The 21,323-nt window shown below is 49.0% G+C and overlaps 1 protein-coding gene across 2 annotated transcripts in view; it reads right to left on the reverse strand.

Moving 5' to 3' along the window:
- The window catches only part of RGS10 (regulator of G protein signaling 10), a 43,081-nt gene extending 22,936 nt beyond the window's left edge, over nucleotides 1-20,145 (reverse strand). Inside the window, exons 1-3 of one of the 2 annotated variants that reach the window (XM_057299010.2) lie at nucleotides 19,987-20,145; nucleotides 4,762-4,880; nucleotides 3,489-3,575 (exon numbers count right to left, since the gene is read on the reverse strand). In XM_057299010.2, the coding sequence (XP_057154993.1) occupies nucleotides 3,489-3,575; nucleotides 4,762-4,880; nucleotides 19,987-20,035 (255 nt within the window). In that variant the 5' untranslated portion in view covers nucleotides 20,036-20,145. Of the gene's footprint in view, nucleotides 1-3,488; nucleotides 3,576-4,761; nucleotides 4,881-13,883; nucleotides 14,042-19,986 lie in introns of those variants that run through there. The other variant, XM_003825650.6, reaches the window with a different exon arrangement.
- Nucleotides 20,146-21,323: the final 1,178 nt, after the last annotated feature.

Raw genomic sequence — 21,323 nt, forward strand, 5'->3', positions numbered from 1 at the left:
CTACTAAAAATACAAAAATTAGCCGGGCATGGTGGCACATGCCTGTAATCCCAGCTACTCAGTAGGCTGAGGCAGAAGAATCACTTGAACCCGGGAGGCGGAGGTTGCAGTGAGCAGAGATCGTGCCACTGCACTCTAGCCTGGGCGAGAAGAGCGAAACTCCATCTCAGAAAAAAAAAAAGAAAAAAACAAAGACATTCAGTTAGGCGACTTCTCCCAGTGCCTATGTTCCTCCACACTTTTTGTAGTAATTTAGAGCTTACTCCCTGGTTTTACTTCCTAGGCAGCGGGACTCACTAGGGAATGCCTGGAGTCAGAAATGTGGCTCTGAATTCTTTTTTTTTTTGTTGAGACAGGGTGTCACTTTGTCACCCAGGCTGGAGTGCAGTGGCGCAATCATACCTCACTGCAGCCTTGACCTCCCTGGGCAACTACAGGCGCACCCCATCATGTCTAGCTAATTTTTTTTTTTTTTGGTATTTTTTGTAGAGACAAGGTCTCACCATGTTGCTCAGACTGGTCTTGAACTCCTGGGCTCAAGTGATCCACCCACCTTGACCTCCCAAAGTGTTAGAATTGCAGGCGTGAGCCACTGTGCCCAGCCTCGGGCGAGCTGCCGCTTAACCACTCAAATCATATCCCTGCATCTTCGAATGGGAACAATGACTCACACTGGGGCCCAAACACTCCAGGCCAAACACCCCAGGTGTCACCAATGCCTCCACCCAATCTGCATTCTCAGGCAGTGACGGGAGGGTGGCATTCATCGCACTAAAGCAATTGCCGGGTGCATTCCAGGCTTAAGGACACAGACTTTCAAGAAGTCCTATGCTGGGCTGAGTGCAGTGGCTCACACCTGTAATCCCAGCACTTTGGAAGGCCAAGACAGGCGGATCACTTGAGGTCAGAAGTTCTAGACCAGCCTAGCAAACATGGTGAAACCCTGTCTCTATTCAAAATACAAAAATTAGCCAAGCATGGTAGCACACACTTGTAATCCCAGCTACTCGGGAGGCTGAGGCAGGAGGATCACTTGAACCCAGGAGGCGGAGGCTGCAGTGAGCCAAGACCGCACCACTGCACTCCAGCCTGGGCAACAGGGTCAGATCTTGTCTCAAAAAAGGAAAAGAAGTCCTATGCTGGATGTCAGGGGTACAGGCATGGAAAGGGGCTGCCCATTCGGAAGCTCTCTCTGTAGGATGTGGACAGGGCAGGGCAACCCAACACCAGACCTGCCTGACCTGAAAGGCTGGAAGAGGCACATTGAAAGTTTGACCCCCTCCTTCCAACCACTCCATTAAAGTCCTACAGGGGCTTTCCCAGCCCTGCTCACCTTGGCACCCAGATTCCCAGGTGTGGCTGCCCTGCCAGCCAGAAGCACAGCACAGTGGCCTCCCCCTCAAACATGCCATTCAGCCCTTCTGGTCTTCCCTCAGCTCTTTTCGCCAGCCCTGCCTGCCCACACACTGTCCCTGCTCCCGGGAACCCCCTCCCGATCTCAATGCCAAGTCTCAGCTAAAAAGCCACTTCCCCTGGATCCCTCCCCGTTGCCCACGCCTTGCTCCCACGACACATGTGCTTCCCATCTCTACACTCATTGCACTTGCATAGGCTTGCTCCCCTTGAGGTGCCCGTTCCCTGGAGCCGCTCACCTGTCCTGTCCCTGGGCTGCCTTCCTGTTCAGTGCTGGGCACCAAGCAGGCACTTCACAAAGATTTGGGGAATTCAACTGAACGGAGGCACAGAGCAGCATGGTGGTGCAGACAACAATGGGTGACTTCAGGGAGCTAGTTCAAGTCCTAGCTCTGCCACGGTGCGGGGACCTCACTTCCTTGTCTACACTGCAGGGGCGGACCGGCCCACCCACAGGCCCCTCCTACCTCTAACACTCAAAAGAATAAGGCGGGGGAATGGACATCTGTTGGCTTGCTTGACTCTGAGCTAGGATTTTATGGTGAGGCTGGTCACAGCAGTGGCACAGTCTAGCATTTATCGATGGTGGTCCCCGGGCCCTGTCCTCGGTGCTGGAGACAAAGGACAATAATGAGGCTCTTGTTCTGAAGGCCCTCAGCCTGAATCCTAGCATCCCAAAGCATCCCCCACCACCTGCTTCTCACTTTCCCCTGGGGCCCCTCTCTGCCCAGGAGGCTCCGGCCAACGTCATCCAGAGGAGAGAAAAAGCCAGAAAGCAAAATCCAAGGGTCCCGCCCAGTAACAGCTTTCGAGGTGGGCCTGGGAAGTTCAAGCCAAAGAGAATCCATCTTAGAATCCTCCCTTGCCACCTCCAGAGAGGAAGGTGGCGGAGAAAAGGCCGCGCTGCGCCATCCAGGAGGATGGGTGTCTGCGCCCGGAAAGGCCTTTGAATAAACCCATGATATACATTTTCCAAGCAGTTGTCTGCAAACGCTTCACGGCTTCTGGCCCATAGATTCCAGCTTTTGGAGACGAAGCCTCAAAAACTGGCAACGCGCAAGCCGCATCTGCCCATGGGTATGTTTTGTTTGGTAGGCAAGGTTTTAAATTTTTTTAAAATTAGTTCCAACATTTAAAAATCATCTGGTTTCATGTAAGGATCCGAATGTCCAGCTTCTTTAGAAAAACAGGCGGTACTAGGTGGAATATAAGACATGCCTTGGGAAGAAAGGCCACCAGGGTCGCAGGGCAAGCAAAGATCTAGGAGATCACCATCAGTAAGCTGGCGGAGACGGAACCTGAAGCAGGGGAAGCCCAGACAGCCACAGGCCCTGAACCACCAGCTGCAGCCTGTGCAGGCAGACAGAACGTCCTTAGCTGGCCCCAGTCCCCAACACTCCCTCCAGCCTCACACCAGGAGCCTCCTTCATTCACATGACTTACTGGCTCCTGCAGGCATTTAGCCAGCAGCCTCTCAGAAAGATATAGGGCCAGGCCTCATAAACCCACCCAGGGCACAGGCCTCCTTCCCCATAATCTCATCTACCCTCCCTTATGCCCAACCAGCTGACACTGAGAATGAAGGCAAAGAGGACGCATCTACCCAGGAGAACAATCAGAGGCTTTCTCTGCAGGATGCTCGCCAACTATGGGACGCTCAGTACGATACACTGAATAATTGACAATCCCTCTGATGCACCTTGTGCTTTTATCATTACACATCTGCGTATCGTTTTACCACGTCCAAAATGCTAACATGTCAAAATGTGGGGGAAACATCCTCATAACTTATTCATGAAGAAAAAAATTCTATGCAATGAGGAACTCTAAATGACATAAATTGTTATTTTTATTTTAAATATTGGTCCATTTAAACAGCTCCATTTAAAAATGGATTAACTCACCCTTTTAAAAATAATTAATATTTGATCAACACAAGATACCTAATCTGAAGCTTAAATCTTCCCCCAAAACTAATATGAATCAGGTTTCTTTAGGCAACTTCAGAATCTATTGGAAAGGCAGTTGTAACTTTATAAGGAAAGGGAAAAAAATTATCAGAGTGGAGGAAATACCTGCGTCTTATCTTGCATTTTCTTAAAATCTTCACATGCTAGCCAAAACAAAACATTTTCTTCACTGAATTCCTTTTTTAAAAATTCCTGTGGATACAAAGAAAAAGAGTCACACAGTATTCTACTTTAAAAAAAAATAAAACAAATGGCATTTCCCTTCAAAGACTGATTTGGCAAAATTCAACAGAGGAGCATGGTTCAGTTACTCTTCGAAAACCCCACTCTGAAAAACAAATGAGTATGTTTAATGTTAAAGCTATAATTTCATATGCATTTGACCTTAATGGTTTTGACATTGTAAAGAAGAGTACAAATGAAGCAGGAATGTACTCATATTTCTAAGCTGACAATAAATTACCAAAAAGTAAATTAAAGTGGAAGATATATTGGTTCCTTCCAGACAGTTTTTAAACAAAGTACATTCCTCTAAAATCAGACTTTTTTTTAAACAAAAGAAAAGAAAGCACATTAAGTATGTCTAAAGACACCATGATACAAACTATTTTAAGTTGGAGGTATGTGTGTTTTCTTATGGCCGATCTTGGGCAGTCCATGGCACAGCCAGCTACTCTGCTGTGCAGAGACCTCCTGAGTTGCAAACACTGCTCACAGTGGCCTGGCGACCAGGAACTAGAAGCCTAGTACCACCTGCCACTCCCTCCCTGGGAGCTCCAACAGGCACCAACTGCATGAGGACTCATCCTATTCCTGACCCAAGACTTAAAGACAGAAGTAACCAGGACTCATTCTTGAAATTCACATATGGTCCTCCATCTGGCACCGGGGGCTTCTGCTGGTCAGAAAAGCTATTTCTAGATGGGATCAACAGTTCCCCATCCATCAGCCCTGCTCTCGGAGGTCCCTTCGCCAAGTTCGCATTGCCAGCCTCTCTTACTCTGTCAACAATGCATTCTGAGAATCCCCCAAGCAAGAGAGAACAAGCCTTCACATCAGAGAGACCCAGAGCTGGGAATTCCTCATACAGACTCCACCAATAGGCACGGTATCTTCTCTCTCCTCCCACCCTGTACCCCTCCCACCTCACTACACAAAAACCAGAAACAGGCTGCCCATCTGTGACAGCGTTGCCAACACAGTCATGACAGATGAGAAAGTCTCACCCTCAAGCTGGGATAGACAGTACTGAACTCTCAAGCTGGCATAGAGAGTGCTACGCTGATAGACAATGTTGAACTGGCCTATTTCTCCCCTGTGTGCATCTGAACTTCTGCACACACTGCATCCATCCCGATTAACAATGAAAAAGACAAACCCTAAATCTTTTCACGCCTTCTGGGTCTTCCAGCAGATTCTCCAGGGATGCCGCCCATTTGGCTGTGCTCTTGAGGCTCTGGTGGCTGCTGCTGGAACTGCCATCGCTGTCGTGGATGTCTGCAAAGCAAAGTTCAGACTGCATATGTGGCCAACAGACACTGTCATTTTAAGAAATCTGCATGCAGTGGTCAGCAATGCCATCACCATCACGGCTGACATACACCGACTTATGCGTCCGGCTCTGTTCTAGGTGCTTAACGTGATGGACTCATTCTTGTCACACAACCCTGTAAGGCAGGCACTACTATTTCCTCCATTTTACAGATGGGGGTAAACTGAGGCTTGGAGGGATGAAGGGACCTGCTGTTTCCCACCAAATCCTTCCCCTACTCTTGTGTCCACTGGCCAATTCGGAGGCAGCCCTCAAGTCGCACTCAAACCCTCCTCCAAGAGAACCTTGATTCAATAGCAACTGCTTCCCCATGGCGCTTTGTGCACAGACTTAGAATTATGGTGCTGTGTTGTGACTATTTACATGACTGACTCCCACTAGTCTGAAGGCTCCTATGTGTCCTCATCTTGTATCTCCAGCACCTAGTTCATTATCTGGCACAGAGATTAAAAAACTCATTGCAGGACGGGACCCACGTGATGGCGCAAAATGTCAGAGGGTTGCCAGAATACCCAGGCATCAAGATAAATGTCATTTCAGGCAATAGCTCTTTTTGTTTGTTTGTTTGTTTTTGACAGAGTCACTCTGTTTCCCAGTCTGGAGTGCAGTAGCACAGTCTCGGCTCACTGCAACCTCTGCCTCCTAGATTCAAGCGATTCTCCTGCCTCAGCCTCCCAAGTAGCTGAGATTATAGGTGATTCCCACCGCACCCAGCTAATTTTTGTATTCTTAATAGAGACGGGGTTTTACCATGTTGGCCAGGCTGGTCTCGAACTCTTGACCTCAGGTGATCCACCCACCTCGGCCTCCCAAAGTGCTGGGATTACAGGCATGAGCCACCGCGCCCAGTTCCTCAGGCAATACTTTTTCAAAAAATCAAAATTTATGCTAAAAAATCCATGATGAACAAAATACCCAAATTTTAAATAAAGACAGGATCGGTTATGCTGATTTTTCCTTTTGCTTCAGGGTCCAATATGGCTCAGCATCACACTGTTATTTTTCCTGACTTTATTTAAACTTCGGATATTTGTTCATTACGGATGTTTTTGCATTAATTTTGATCTTTTAAAACACTGCATTAAATATCATTTATAGGCTGGGTGCAGTGGCTCACGCCTGTAATCCCAGCACTTTGGGAGGCCAAGGCAGGCAGATCACCAGAGGTCAGGAGTGAAACCTCATCTCTACTAAAAATAAAAAAATTAGTTGGGTGTGGTGGCATGCACCTGTAATCCCAGCTCCTTGAGAGGCTGAGGCAGGAGAAACGCTTGAACCCAGGAAGCGGAGGTTGCAGTGAGCCAAGATCACACCACTGCACTCCAGCCTGGGCGACAGAGCAAGATTCCATCTAAAAATAATGATAATAAATAAATAAATAAATATCATTATCCTGATGCCTGAGGTTTTCGGCAACCCTCTTACATTTTGGTGCACAGAGAAAATGGATGAAAACTCTTTGCATCTGCACATCTTCCACTGTACTCTCTGACTCACGACACTGAGAAGTCTCCTGGGAGGAACAGGGAATCTCCAAATAACACACTTTGGCCACTTGCCTGTAGGAGGAGGGAACAATGAAAGCATGCTTCATTCTATGGCATGTGATCCCTTCCTGGAGTCAAGGAAGAACCACGGAATGTCACTTCAGATGGGGCCAGGTTCAAAACCCAGTTTCTGGCCGGGCACGGTGGCTCACGCCTGTAATCCTAGCACTTTAGGGGGCTGAGGCGGGTGGATCACTTGAGGTCAGGAGTTCAAGACCAGCTTGGCCAACATGGTGAAACCCCGTCTGTACTAAAAATAAAAAAAATTAGCTGGGTGTGGTGGTGGGTGCCTGTAGTCCCAGCTACTTGGGAGGCTGAGGCAGGGGAATCATTTGAACCTGGGAGGCGGAGGTTGCAGTGAGCCAAGATCGTGCCACTGCACTCTAGTCTGGGTGACAAGAGCGAAACTCCGACTCAAACGAAACAAAACAAAACAAAACAAAACAAAACAAAAAACCCAGTTTCCCCAATTCAAAACTATAGGATCTTGGGCAAAATTCTTGTATATATTTGAAAATCATCCCCCATCTCTTGGGTTATCATAAGGATTCAAAAATGGAAGCACATCAGGCACCTAGCAGCACACCTGGGACACAGTAGATGCTCAACAAATGTGAGCTCCTTTCTTCCCATCTCTAAAATAATCATCTATCAAGCAAACTACTTCTATAACTAACACTTTTTTCCCCATTGACTTTTTTTCTTTCCAAAGCTAGAGACATGTTTCTATAAAAAAAAGTTCAAATCTAGGAGAAAATAAACTTTTAATTAAGAAATCAGCAAGGCTGGGCGAGGTGGCTCACTCCTGTAATCCCAGCACTTTGGGAGGCCAAGGCAGGCAGATCGCAAGGTCAAGAGATCGAGACCATCATGGCCAACATGGTGAAACCCTGTCTCTACTAAAAATACAAATATTTGCTGGGCATGGTGGTGGATGTCTGTAATCCCAGCTACTAGGGAGGCTAAGGCAGGAGAATTGCTTGAACCCGGGAGGCGGAGGTTGCAGTGAGCTGAGATTGCACCACTGCACTCCAGCCTGGTGACAGAGCGAGACTCCATCTGATTAAATAAATAAATAAATAAATCAGCAAAGCAAATCACCTCTAAATGATATATTTTTTTAAATAAAGTCTCATAAATATTAATTGCTGCAAACAGCTAGGGGGCCACACAGCTAAAAATGGTTTTGGAGAAAATCTGTATCAGAGCACACTGGACTTACTTAATAGTAACAGCTCCTGTGATCTCTGATGTTCTATGGGAGGTCAAAATACATGTTGACTTCTTGATCCCCTGGGACTCCAAATCCAAGCACCTGGGGAAACTACCAGGATTTTAGACATTCACCAGATGACATGAGCTAAATTAGAACCAGGCCAGCTGGGCACAGTGGCTCACGCCTGTAATCCAAACACCTTGGGAGGCTGAGACAGGAGGATGGCTTGATCTCAGGAGTTCAAGACCAGCCTGAGCAACATACTGGGACCCCATCTCTATAAAATATTTAAAAACTAGGCTGGGCACGGTGGTTTACACCTATAACCCCAGCACTTTGGGAGGCCCAGGTGGGCAGATCACTCAAACTCAGGTGTTCGAGAGAAGCCTGGGCAACATAGTGAAATCCTGTGTGTACAAAAAATACAAAACTTAGCTGGGCATAGTGGCATGTGCCTTTAGTCCCAGCTATTTGACAGACTGAGGCGGGAGGATAGCTTGAGCCCAGGAGTTCAAGGCTGCAGTGATCCATGATTGGGCCACTGCACTCCAGCCTGGATGACAGCAAGACCCTGTCTCAATCAATCAATCATCAATAAAGCAGAAACCCAGAAACCCAGCAGGGACCATGCTTCAATGCTCATTGGCAATAGAGTACGTAAGAGAATTATTTGGGACAAATCCTTTCCTCTAACCATGAAGGAAACTCACTTAAACACATCACCAAATGGAGCTGATGCTTTTCTAAAGTGACCCTCCAGTTCATGGATATTAAATTAGTTCCCTGTTCTCTTTGTAAATGCTGCAGTAGCAAGCTCCTGAACACTGAGTTTCTTTCCAACAAAGTATAAATCCAATTAAAAGATCATTATTACAAGAAATTTCTGCAGCAGGGTTCATTCTGCCAAGCATTTCACTAATTTACTCTTCTGCTCTTTGCCCAGAGAATACAGTTTGACAGTTTACTCCATTTCCCCAGCAGATCTTCTCTTAAGTAAATAAATCTAGAGACACAAGTTCACTGTTCCAGGAACAATCTAGGCAGCTGCAAATTTCTCTTTGCCATGGCAGAACCACTTTGGCCATAAGTTTTCAAACTTGGTCTGAAAGGATTCCAAAACTCTTGACATTCTTTTCCATAATAAACCAGACCATGTTTGGGTTTTCACTGCCACGCTGTCTTGCAAATAAATACACACAGTAGATCACCATTTAGCCAACAGAATGCCTGAGAGTTAAAAGAACTGACCTCACTGTTAGACAACTGCCAACCCCCACCCTTTATTTCATACTCTAATCATTTTTGCATATTAGGTTTATGTGTCTGTTTTCATTTGAACAAAAAGTTTTACAACTCAAAACACACTAATGTGGTCCAGCCCCACCTCCCCCACCACCTCATTTTATAGACTGGGAAGCAAAAATCCAGAAGATAGAATGACCTATCCAAGGTGATGCAGCTAACGAATCACTGGATGGACCCAATACTGGGACCTGTATGGGAGGTCAGCTGTCCTCACCAGGGCCATGTCTGCAGAATCCCAGGGCTCCTGGGAGCATAGTTAGAAAACCGATGGGCCCTTCCATTCCATGGTCTCCTGGGCTAAGATCTCCCTTATATCATATGCCATGAAATACGTTAACAATTGACACTATTACAGAAGAGCATGGAGTTTTCAGGGACGGGTCAGAAAGTATGCCAAGATGGAGCTGCTTTTTATAGCCATGGGTATTGGTTTTCTGGCTATGGTGCTCTAGATAAAGAGCAATTCCTTCTTGCCTTTTTGCTCACCTTCTGTCCCCATAAGTGGAATAGAAGATCCTTCTATCTGAGATACCCGCTCTCTATCTGTCATAAGTTTTTATTTTCCCCAAAAATGTTGGTTTGAATTTTTCTAAGACTTCCTGACTGTCTTTCGAGTTTAAGGCTTTTGGCTATGGCACCCCACCCTTTTCAAATCCATCTTGACTGATATCAGTATAGACAGATCTTGATGAGACAGCATTTGCAAACTCCACTCACCCAGTGGCATCTCTCTTTTCCAAGTCACTATCCCCAGCCTCCAATATGACTGAGCAGACAGGGATAGCCCTTAGGCTGAGGGCACTTCCGCAACTCAGGGTCCCCTGCTCAGGGGGCACACTAAGTAATGAATTCCTAAGCCATCTCAGCTCAGTTACGACCCGTGGGCACGGTGGCTCATGCCCGTAATACCAGCACTTTGGGAGGCCAAGGCAGGCAGATTGCTGGAGCTCAGGAGTTCAAGACCAGCCTGGGCAACATGGTGAAATCCGGTCTCCACAAAAAATACAAAAATTAGGCCAGGCGTGGCAACTCACACCAGCATTTTGGGAGGACGAGGTGGGCAGATCACAAAGTCAGGAGTTCGAGATCAGCCTGGCCAACATGGTGAAACCCTGTCTCTACTAAAGATACAAACAATTAGCCTGGAGTGGTGGTACGCACCTGTAATCCCAGCTACTCGGGAGGCTGAGGCAGGAGAATTACTTGAACCCAGGAGGTGGAGGTTGCAGTGAGCCGAGATGGCACCATTGCACTCCAGCCTGGGTGACAGGGCAAGACTCTGTCTCAAACAAAACAAAATAAAACAAAAACAAACAAACCAAAAAAACCACAAAAATTAGCTGGTCATGGTGGTATAGGCCTGTAGGCCCAGCTATTCAGGAGGCTGAGGTGGAAGGATCACTCGAGCCCAGAAAGCAGAAACTACAGTGAGCCGATATTGCGCCACTGCACTCCAGCCTGGGTGACAGAGCCAGACGCTGTCTCAAAAAAAAAAAAAAAAAAAAATCATAAAAAAAGAAAAGAGGCCGGGCGCAGTGGCTCACGCCTATAATCCCAGCACTTTAGGAGGCTGAGGCAGACAGATGATGAGGTCAGTTCAAAACCTGCCTGGCCAACATGGAATACAAAAATTAGCCGGGTGTGGTGGCACGCGCCTGTAATCCTAGCTACTCAGGAGGCTGAGGCAGGAGAATTGTTTGAACCCGGGAGGCAGAAGTTGCAGTGAGCTGAGATTGCGCCACTGCACTCCAGCCTGGGTGACAGAGAGAGACTCCGTCTTAGGGAAAAAAAGTTTAAAAAAAAAAAGAAAAAATGTTAACGACCAAGGTGGAAGGGGAAGCAGGTTAAAGTAAGTAAGTAAATACATACATACATACATACATACATAAATAAATGTTACAACCAGTCCAGTAATATTAGAAGAAATAAATACTCTTTCTCAATAGCAAAGCAGGTTTACCTCTGAACTTAAGAATAAAGCAAAACCAAGATTTCCCAGCTGCCCAACTTCTGGTACCTGGATCCACAAAGTTGCAATATTCTTCTATCTCTTTTCATTGATAAAAGTTTCCATTTCAGACAGATTACACAAGAAAGCAGGACTGACATGAATAGGTGGAAAAAATGTCAAGCATGTTCTCCAGCAGCTTTACGATCTCTCCAGCTAGGGAAGACCTGCTTGTGATATTTGTTTGTTTCAATTTTATCATGCTGTTTTATTTTTGTTGTCATTGTTTACTTCAGCTGTAAAACATTTTTGCAATGAATAAAAGTTTTTGGTGTTTCATTTTGTTTTCTTAGCTCCTGGGCTCTTTAAATCATTTTAGAGCTTCAAATTTTTTGCATGCAAAATACGTATTTTTCAGCAAATTTATTTTCAGACTACTCTGTCATTAGCTAATAATAATGGTTAATACTTCAAATGGGCCAGGCATGGTGGCTCACACCTGTAATCCCAGCACTTTGGGAGGCCGAGGTGGGTGGATCACTTGAGGCCAGGCATTCAAGACCAGCCTGGGCAACATGGCAAAACCACGTCTCTACAAAAAATACAAAAATTAGCTGGGTATGGTGGTGCACTCCTGTAATCCCCAGCTACACGGGAGGCTGAGACAGGAGAATCACTTGAACCCGGAAGGCGGAGGTTGCAGTGAGCTGAGATCACACCACTGCACTCCAGCCTGAGCAACAAAACAAGAATCTGTCTTAAAATAAATAAATAAATAAAAGGCCAGGCACTGTGGCTCATGTCTGTAATCCCAGCACTTTGGGAGGCCGAGGCAGGCAGATCACGACGTCAGGAGTTCAAGACCAGCCTGAACAATATGATGAAACCCTGTCTCTACTAAAATTACAAAAATTAGCCAGGCATGGTAGCACGTGCCTATAGTCTCAGCTACTCGGGAGGCTGAGGCAGAAGAATTGCTTGAACCCAGGAGGCGGAGGTTGCAGTCAGCCGAGATCGTGCCACTACACTCCAGCCTGGGTGACAGAGCGAGACTCTGTCTCAAAAAAAAAAAAAAAAAGGTTGGCGCGGTGGCTCACGCCTGTAATCCCAGCACTTTGGGAGGCTGAGGCAGGCAGATCACGAGGTCAAGAGATCGAAACCATCCTAGCCAACATGCTGAAACCCCATCTATACTAAAAATACAAAAAATTAGCCAGGTGTGGTGGTGCACGCCTGTAGTTCCAGCTACTCGGGAGGCTGAAGCAGGAGGATTGCTTGAACCTGGGAGGCGGAGGTTGCAGTGAGCCGAGATCAAGCCACTGCACTCCAGCCTGGTGACAGAGCAAGACTCTGTCTCAAAAAAATAAAAAGAAAAAAGAAAAACTTGCAAATGATTTACAGTGTGCTGGGTACCGTTCCAAGCTTTTACCTGAATTAAATGATTCAGTTCTCACAATAACCTACTGACGTGGTTAGTATTATTTCCACTTTGCAGATGAAGAAACTGAGGCACAGTAACTTACAAGCGTCCCAGCTAGAAAATGGGAAATCACGGCCCAAACCCAGGTACTCCTGCTCCAGAGTACACGCTCTTTACCAAGGGCTCTACTGCCATTTTTAGCTTTTATATCTGCTGATCTTTATACTCACAGAGGCCAGAACACAACAGCCTTTAAGAGACCAAGAACAATCACACTTTGGGGAAAAAACAGAAAACTGTTAAGAGTCCAATCCATGCAGAAAAAAAAAAAAAAAAAGTCGCATAAGACCAGGTGGAATCATCCAGCACACAAACACAATGTATATGCGTTTTCCATTTATGATTATGCTGTCCTATGTGGCTTCTGGCGTCAGTAAAAGCCATTATTTCAAGGATGGGTGAAGCATCACGGTGCAGATGGCTGGGGCTGGTTGCTTGCAGCTTATTTTATGATGCATTATTTATAGATGCTATGATGTCATATCTAACAGAGACCTTCTCCAGACATTAATTCCTTGGAAATCCATACTCAAAAGGCATCTGTAACACTCATCGGAGATGAATGCTCACAGCATGGATTTCTGCTGTTAATTTGCAGGAAGGTCTGTGTAATCATCCTGCATAGACAATTTCTCCAAGTCAAATAATATTTTAGTAATATCTCACTATCCAGTTTCCTCAACAGCAGAGTCAACTTACATCCTCAGAAGGTTTGTCCTAAGTACTCCCCCAAACTCACAGGCTATTAAACATTCAAGTCCAGAAAAAGGCAGAGATATTAACCCTAAATTCCAAAGTGGTTTGGTACAACTCACATGCACAGGCGTGCACACACACACTGTACTCCTTTAAAATACTCTGCTTTGTAATGAAGTTTCAAAGAAAGTACACACCCCACAAAACTTATTTAAAACCTCTTGTCACCTATACCACATCAAGTGTATTACATTTTTTAAAAAGTCCTCCCAATTTAGAATCAGAGAGTCATTTTGTCACAACTGGTGATCTGTGTAAGGCTCCAGAGAAACTGGGTCATGGAAACATCATATCTAAATATTACTTAAGTGTTTATCGGCTCCAGTATCTAGCTGCTGAGAATAACTACCCCACCTGCATGCAATTCCCCTGCCAGGGAGATCTGATTGAACTGCAGTTAGCAGGAAATAACATCAAAAGTGAAAAAAGTTTTTCAATAATCATAGTAATAGCCAGCATCCAAGTCAGGAGCAGGAAAGCTGGTGGCAGAGGGTTGGCTCCACTCAGAAAGGGCATCGTGGCGTTTTCACACGAGGGTTCGGGACTCACAGAAAGCCAAGTGTTCCTACTGGCCCTTCCACAGTCACCTGTGCACCTCTGTGTCCTCACAGCACACTCTTCCCAGCCCCTGCCCCACCCAGGGCCAAGGCGACAGGCAAACTGCGGACACGGAAAGGGGTGGGGGCGATTCCTTACGTTCCATGCTCTGGTGTCCACCTGAGAAGTTCCACGCAGACCAACAATCCACTGCCTTCCCAGAGACGCCTTGTGTGAGAAAGGCAGAGACTGGAGGGCTCCCGAGCACCCTTGGGTCCGAAGAAAAAACAAGCCTCAACATCCTCTTTTAAGTGGACTAAACAACAGATGGCCACTGGTTTCCAGTTTCTACTAGAGGGAAGGAAATAAGAACGCCAAACTGTTATTTGTAGCCTCCCTAGACTCTCCACTTTCTAGGCAAAGGCCAGAAAAAAGAAAATGGCCCAGCAGCCCTAGCCCGAAAACAAAGACCCTGTCATCGATTTTCTCCACTTCCAGAAGCCCCTGTGTGTCCTCTGGGGCCTGACATTTCTGCGTAAAGCTGCCCTCACCCTCCTACTCTGCCTCAATCTGTCCCGCACCCTCCCTCGAGGCAAAGTAAATGACTTTTTCCTCCAGGGTCAGTCAGGTGGATGGTGCATTTCTTGAAAGCAAGGGATGCGTCTTCCTCAGGGTCAGCATGATGTCTGGCACTCAAGTATATATTTTATAGTGATAAACATTTTCTAAGGAATGAGCAAAGCCAGGCACCAGGCTAAGGGTAGAGGGCACAGAAAGGAGGACGGATAGCCATTAAAAATAGTTGAGGCCGGGCGTGGTGGCTCACGCCTGTAATCCCAGCACTTTGGGAGGCCGAGGCGGGCAGATCACCTGAGGTCGGGAGTTTGAGACCAGCCCGACCAATGTGGAGAAACCTAAAAATACAAAATTAGCCAGGCGTGGTGGTGCATGCGTGTAATCCCAGCTACTCAGGAGGCTGAGGCAGGAGAATGGCTTGAACCCCGGAGGTAGATGTTGCCGTGAGCCGAGATTGCGCCGTTGCACTCCAGCGTGGGCAACAAGAGTGAAACTCCGTCTCAAAAAAAAAAAAAAGGAAAAGAAAAGTTGACATTTACTGAGCACTTACTATATCCCATCGAAACTTTGCAACAATCCTTGCAAGCTAGTTTCCTCAAGGGCCCCATTTTACAGATCAGGAAACTGAGGCACAGAGATGATAAATAATTTGCTACAAAGAAGCAAGCAAGGAAGTGGATGAGCTGGGATGCAACCCCAGGTTGTCTGGCTGGAGAGAAAAACACAGAGAAAGATGCCAGAAATGAAAGGTGGGGCCTATTTTCTCACAGAACTTAAAGTGAATTGAGGAGAGGAGGCCAGGGGTTCCCAGGTGGCCGCCTGCCCACAGTGCCACGGGCTGGTAGGAGGTTTTCTTCACTAGTCCACAAATAAACGAGAAGGAAGACTAGGAAATATTTACCAAGTGAACTGTGCTGGTAGAGGAAGGACAGTCTTGGGTTGCTTGTTTTGCTTTTGCTTGAAATAGATCACTACGTTTCTTTACATGGGGCACAGTGCAGGACATACAAAAGGGAGTGTGGTGTAATAGTCTTCCTCACACCTCTGTCCCTCAGGTGCCCAGTGTCTCTCCCCAGGAGCGACAACCTCTAGAAGATTCTATGGATCAGGACAGCTCTTTACCTGAGATTATATCTTTCCTACTATTGGGGGTGTTAAAATGTCCTTTTCTGTGTGAAATGATAAAGGTGTTTGATGATGGCCTTGTTTGTTTCTAATGTCCTGACTACAGAAAAGAAGGAAGGGAGGGAAGGAGGGAGGGAAGAAGGAAGGGAGGGAGGGAGTGGAGGAGAGAGGGATGGAGGAAGGGAGGAAAGTTGTCAGCTCCACATTCATTCTCTAAATATATTTTAGCAAAGTCGCTAAATGGTTGTTGTGTTTAGGTGGCCGTGGACTTGGGTCCAAGACTTGAGTTCTCTGCCCCTTCAGAAATGGGTGCCTCCGGACAAGTCCCTGCCCCTTAGTGGCCTCTGCAGCCCCTGAGGGAGAAATGAAATGGTTCCCTCCTGCTCAGACAAGCTGCTCTGTCAAGCATGGAGGGTGGGAGGCAGCGAGGCCTAGAAGGGTGGGTCTGTTGGAGCAGGGGGACCCAGGCTTTGGGACAGGACAAAGGACAGCTGGGGGAGCAAAGGCACAGAGGGAGTAATGTCCAGTCCCTCCAGGGGTAGAGTAGGGAGCAGGAAAAATGGGGCTGGGAAGGACTCAGTCAGATAAGGGGTCGCCCACCAGGCAGCGGGGCAGCAAGGTGGACCTGAGGGAACTTAGCAGGGCTCTTGACAGATGGGAACTTGCTTGGAAGGGAAATTTGTCCCCACAAGTCTGCAAGGGACTGTCTCACTCCAGCGGATGCCGCCTGACAGCTCTTATCAAGGGGCCACTGCTGCTGCCTGCTGGGGCCCCCTCCACTCCTGCTGCCACCCGCAGGCTGCTGCAGCAAAGAGCTATCTGGGGGAAGCAGAAGAAACTTGGGGGCATAAATTTAGTGCAGTTTAAGCAACAGGTTCCCAGAGCCCAGCATCCGGGGACTCACTCCACCCAGGGAGGGAAGTGACTCAGTTCACCCAGGAAGCCCTAGGAAATGGCCATGCCAGGCATCTACATTTTCTAACCATGAAGAAAGGAGACATCACATCAAATACAAATCAGCCAACAGAGATAAAACACCGTGAGCACCTCACACCCACCAGGCTACGGGCTGCACTAGGTGGTGCCCAGAGCAGGTCCCAGAGGCTCAACTGGCTCATAAGCTGGCCACACCTATAGAAAACAAGGCCCTTCGGCCGGCCCCTCTGTCCCCGCAGGCCTGGGCCAGTGATATTCTGCAGAGAAAGTTGTCCCAGCTGCCAAGGCTACCCTGCTGCCGAGTTGTTAAAACAAAGACATTAAATTGCTGTGCAAACTGTCATCTTTAAATAAAACAAGCCCAGCCATAAACTTAAAACTGTTCCCAAGGGTTTAATCGGATCCTGTATGACAGGCCTGAGGGGACGGCCGAAACCTGCCCGGCAGGGTGGGAATTCCCCTGAGAGGTCACCCCTAGGTGCAGCTGCAGGGGTAGGGAGTCGGGTGGCTTCAGCTTGGCATCTCAGATGGGCATATTTCAGCTATCAACAATGCAAGGTTGATAACTGGGCAGGGTGAGTGGACAGAATCCCGTTGGGGGACCCTCACATTTCACTGGCCTGAGAATTCTCTGGGGTGCTTGTCAAAGACAAGCCCCACCTACAGTCCCCAACACTGAATCAGTCTGGGCAAGGCCTGAGAAGCTGCACTTTATCAAAGCCCTCCTGAACCCACAGGATGGGTGGAACACACTTTGAGAAACCTCAGGAAGAATAAGGAAATCCCACTCTGAACCTTGGAAGGAGGGGTTAGGAACTCAAAATCCTCCGCGGAAAGACAGTGTCTCCAGTGAGGTTTTGCTGAAACGTAGGAAAAGTGTAAAATAGAAGGTACTGGGGGAGGCAGGACCACAGCCAGGTCCAAATCAGGGGTCCTGCAGGAGCAGCTCTGGCTTTTGTGGAGCCTGAAGTTTATACAATTTGAGGATCCTCTTTAAGAAAAATAATTCAAAATTACAAAAAAAAAAAAAAAAAAAAATTCAGTACAGGGTCCCAAAAATCACTTGGCTGTCTTCTCTGTACCTCAGCCCACAGGCCCAAATGACCCCTTTCTCACTAGGCTTCTTCTTTTCACACGGCTGGGTGGTGATGACCAGTCAGGCAAGAACTTACGTTATTTTCCATAATGGGGAAAGACCCTACACCTACAATTCCAAAGAAAATCAGGCTATTGGAGTCGAGGCATCCAGTACCAATCCATGATGTTTAGTGGCTGATCTTCCTTCCTTCCTTCCTTCTTTCCTTTTCTTTGGATCTCACTCTGTCACCCAGGGTGAAGTGCAGTGGCACGATCTAAGCTCACTGTAGCCTCAACCTCCCAGGCTCAAGCCATCCTCTCACTTCAGCCGTCTAAGGAGCTGGGACTACAGGCACGCACCACCATGCCTGGCTAATTTTTTAATTTTTTTGTAGAGACGGGGTTTTGCCATGTTTCCCAGGCTTATCTGGAACTCCTGGGCTCAAGCAATCCTCCTGCCTCAGCCTCCCAAAGTGCTGGGATCACAGGTGTGAGCCACTGAGCCCGGCCTGAGACTGACCTTTCTATCAGTGATGTAACCACATTTTATGAGGTTTAAAATTTGTTGCCCTGATATAATTTGTTCCCTAAAACTGCCTTCAGCCTTTTTGGGGTGCAACCTGGCTACATGCAAAATCACCCCAAATCCATGTATCTCCCAGGATACAATGGTTCTATCTGTCAGTCTTCAACCCAAAAGCAATCTAAAGTAATAAGTAACGTGTACAGGGCTATTCATAGCAGCTCTATTTATAACAGGCAAAAGGGAGAAAAGCTACTAATTATTACACTTTTATTATGTGCCACACATTGTACTAGGGGCTTCATATGGTTTTGAGTATTTAATCCCATAACCCTATAAAACCCACTTTGCAGGTGGAGAAAGGAGCTGGAACATCAGCTCTCCTGAGTCAAAATGAAGCCTTCATTTTTAGCTTTGTTGATTTTCATGATGTAAATATCCCATCATAACTACTTTCAAGCTACCTATGGTTTACAACCAGTTTCCAAACTTTTTGAATATTTGGCAACTGGCTCTTGCAAGCCAGTTTGAGCCAGCTCCAGCACATCACTGAAACTGAGGCACAGAGAGATCAAGTAATTTGCCCAGTGTTGCTGAATGACAGAGTCAAGGTTAGAACCAAGAGTTTAATTCGAGTCCAGGCTCTGAGCAGCGCTCCACAGGCCTGTGCCAACCATAGAGAATGGTTAACATTAACACCCACAAGGGAATTCTTTGACTCACATGCAACACAAAAAGGTTTACATGACCACTAACGCTAATGGAGCACTTAGTACTTGCCGGGCAACAATGTAAGATCATTACAACAACCCTATGAAATCCTACATATTAAATACAATAATTTGCAAAACCTGATGGATGGGAGACAGGTTCCAATTAAGTACTTTAAAAGGCGAGTAGCTACTGTTATTCCCATTTTGCAGACCCTCATTCTGCAGAAAGGTCCCACGGCTGGTGAATATGGCGAAGGTGAGATTCGGATCCAGCCAGTCTGGTCCCAGTCTCTAAACCACAATGTCCCTCATAAAATACCAGGAGCAGAAAGGAAATGCACCAACGCGTTGGGACTCTGAGCGCCAAGCAGAAGTGAATCTTGGCGTGGGAAGCCCGGCAAAGCCCCCGAACTTCAGAGTCAGGGGAACCTGGGTTTGAAAGCCTCGCCATCACCTGCGGAGTGTGACTGGGGCAAGTTACCTAACAGCGCCTGGCTTCCGCTCCCTCCTCACTCACCGGGTTGTCCTAGGGGTGAAGGGAGAGTTCACCCAACGCGGTGGACAAAGCCCTTGGCGCACCCAAAGGCCTGCACAGGTCGTAGCTATTGTGATGAGCAAAAGGGTGGAAGGACCGGAATCAAGGGCATGGCTCCACCTTCACCGTGGGGTCTTTGTCCTATCAAGTTGCCCCAGATCGTGGCTCAGGCTGGCCCAAAGTGACAGCCAAGGCGAATCCTTCGTAACGTCAGAACTTCGCTGGCTCGGACCGCAGAAGTGCCCTTCTCCATCCTGGGGTTCCGCCACCCTCGCGATCCCACCTTTTGGCTCCTCGCGGCAGAAGCGAAGGCCCCCGACGCCCCAGGCCCAGGGGCCCAGTCGGATGCCCGGGTCCAGCCGTGCTCCCCCGGGCGCTCGGCATCCTTCCACCCACGCCCGCAGCGGAGGCGGAGAGCGTCACGGAGGGAGAAGCCCGCGCGCCGTTCTGCTTTCGGAATCTGGAGCCCCATGTCACCTCCAAAGTTTGGAGATTTGGGGCGCTCCTTTTTCTCCCAGACCATCACTAAAAAGAAAACTGCGGCTGTTCCTCTTTCAGCCAAACTTCCTCCCCGGGGCTCCCGGAGGAGCTCTGCGCTCCCGTCGCGGCTGGGACCGCGAAGGTGCGGTACCCAGCGGGGAGAAGTGGTGCGGTCGGCCGGGGCTCCAGTCTGGGAGGTACCACCGAGCCGCGCCCGAGCACAAGAGGGAGGGCAGGAGGCCGGGCGGGCGAAACGGCGCCCCGACCCCGAGCCCGCGGGCCCCCGGAGCCGCTTACCTGACGGCGGCCGCTTCCTGCTCAGCCGACTCACGGCGCGGTTGAACATCGCCGCGGGCGCCCGAGGAGGAAGAAGGAGCAGCCCGGCGGCGCGGCGGCTGAGCCGGAGGAAGGCGAGGAGGAGGAGGAGGGCGAGGAGGAGGAGGAGGGCAAGGAGGAGGAGCGGGCTCAGCACCGCCCCGGAGCTCTAGGTCCCCGCCCGCCGCCCTCCTCCTAGCCAGGCGCCGCGTGGCGCGCTCAGTGCGCCCTGCCCGCCCCCGCCGGTGGGGACTCGCGGTTCCGCTCCGGGGTGCCCGGGCGGGGCAGGGCAGGGCAGCCCCGGGTGACCCCCGATCGCCCAGAGTCTGCCCCGCGCCTGGGATAGGGTGCACTGGCCCAGAGGGAGCCCGCGCCGCCGGGAACTTAGTAGCCCCGCGGAGGCGGTTAGCGCGTTCCGGGGTCCCTGGCCCTCGCCTGAGATGCCGCCCCGGCCCGCCCCGCCCAGCTTCAAGCTCCCGCGCCCATCGCGGTCTCCCCCCTTCTCCCTGTAGTCCCGGAGAAACTGGCACGGCGCCGCGGGCGCACCGCGCTTCGGGGCTCTCAGCGAGCCTTCGCAGGTGGCGGGCGGGGTCCCCTCCCGGGTCACAGGCTGGGAAGCCTAGGCCTCGCGGTTCTGCAGAGTCCGGGCGCGGCCCAGCCTGTGGCCTTTGCCTCCTCGTCACCAGGATCCCCGCCTGCTGGGGCCTGGCTGCTCCTCGACTTCGTGGGCGCTGCGTCTTCCCGCCCCGCGAATGCGGGTGGGGTGTCCCCAGGGCCCGTGCGCTGAGCTAGCCGAGCCGCCGCGGGTGGGCGCCCTCTCCCCGGCCGTGCCGCGCGGGCGCCAGGACTCGGGGAGATCTGAGAGGATTCTGCAGGAACCCCCCGGTTCCTGCGCCGGGCGGTGCTCTGTCCCGCACATCGCGCTTTCGGGACACTTCTCTAACTTTGGGGACAAGTGGGCACTGCCTCTGGCAGGGCCTTCAGGCTCCACGACCGGGACCACTCAAGCCCCCACGGCGTCACCTGCTGGGCGCTGCGCGCTCTACGGTCTCCTATTATTTCATTTCGTCTATGGAGCAGCCCCAGAGGGGATGTCATTAGCCCCCATTTTCTTGAACATTTGGTTTGCAAGAAATTGTCTTTCTGGCGAGTTTTATTTTTCTCCTTGTGTATCTGGCTTTGTCTCTAAATTGGTCTTTATTTTTAGCTGTACTAATTGCTATTTTTCCAAACCGTTCCCCAGTCGCCCTCCCCCCCATCCCCCCGTCCTTTTGCAGTTTTTTTTCACTACTTGGCACTTTCTTTTGTATCTTCTATTC

The sequence above is a fragment of the Pan paniscus genome, chromosome 8 (genome assembly GCF_029289425.2).
Source record: "Pan paniscus chromosome 8, NHGRI_mPanPan1-v2.0_pri, whole genome shotgun sequence".
NCBI lineage: Eukaryota > Metazoa > Chordata > Mammalia > Primates > Hominidae > Pan > Pan paniscus.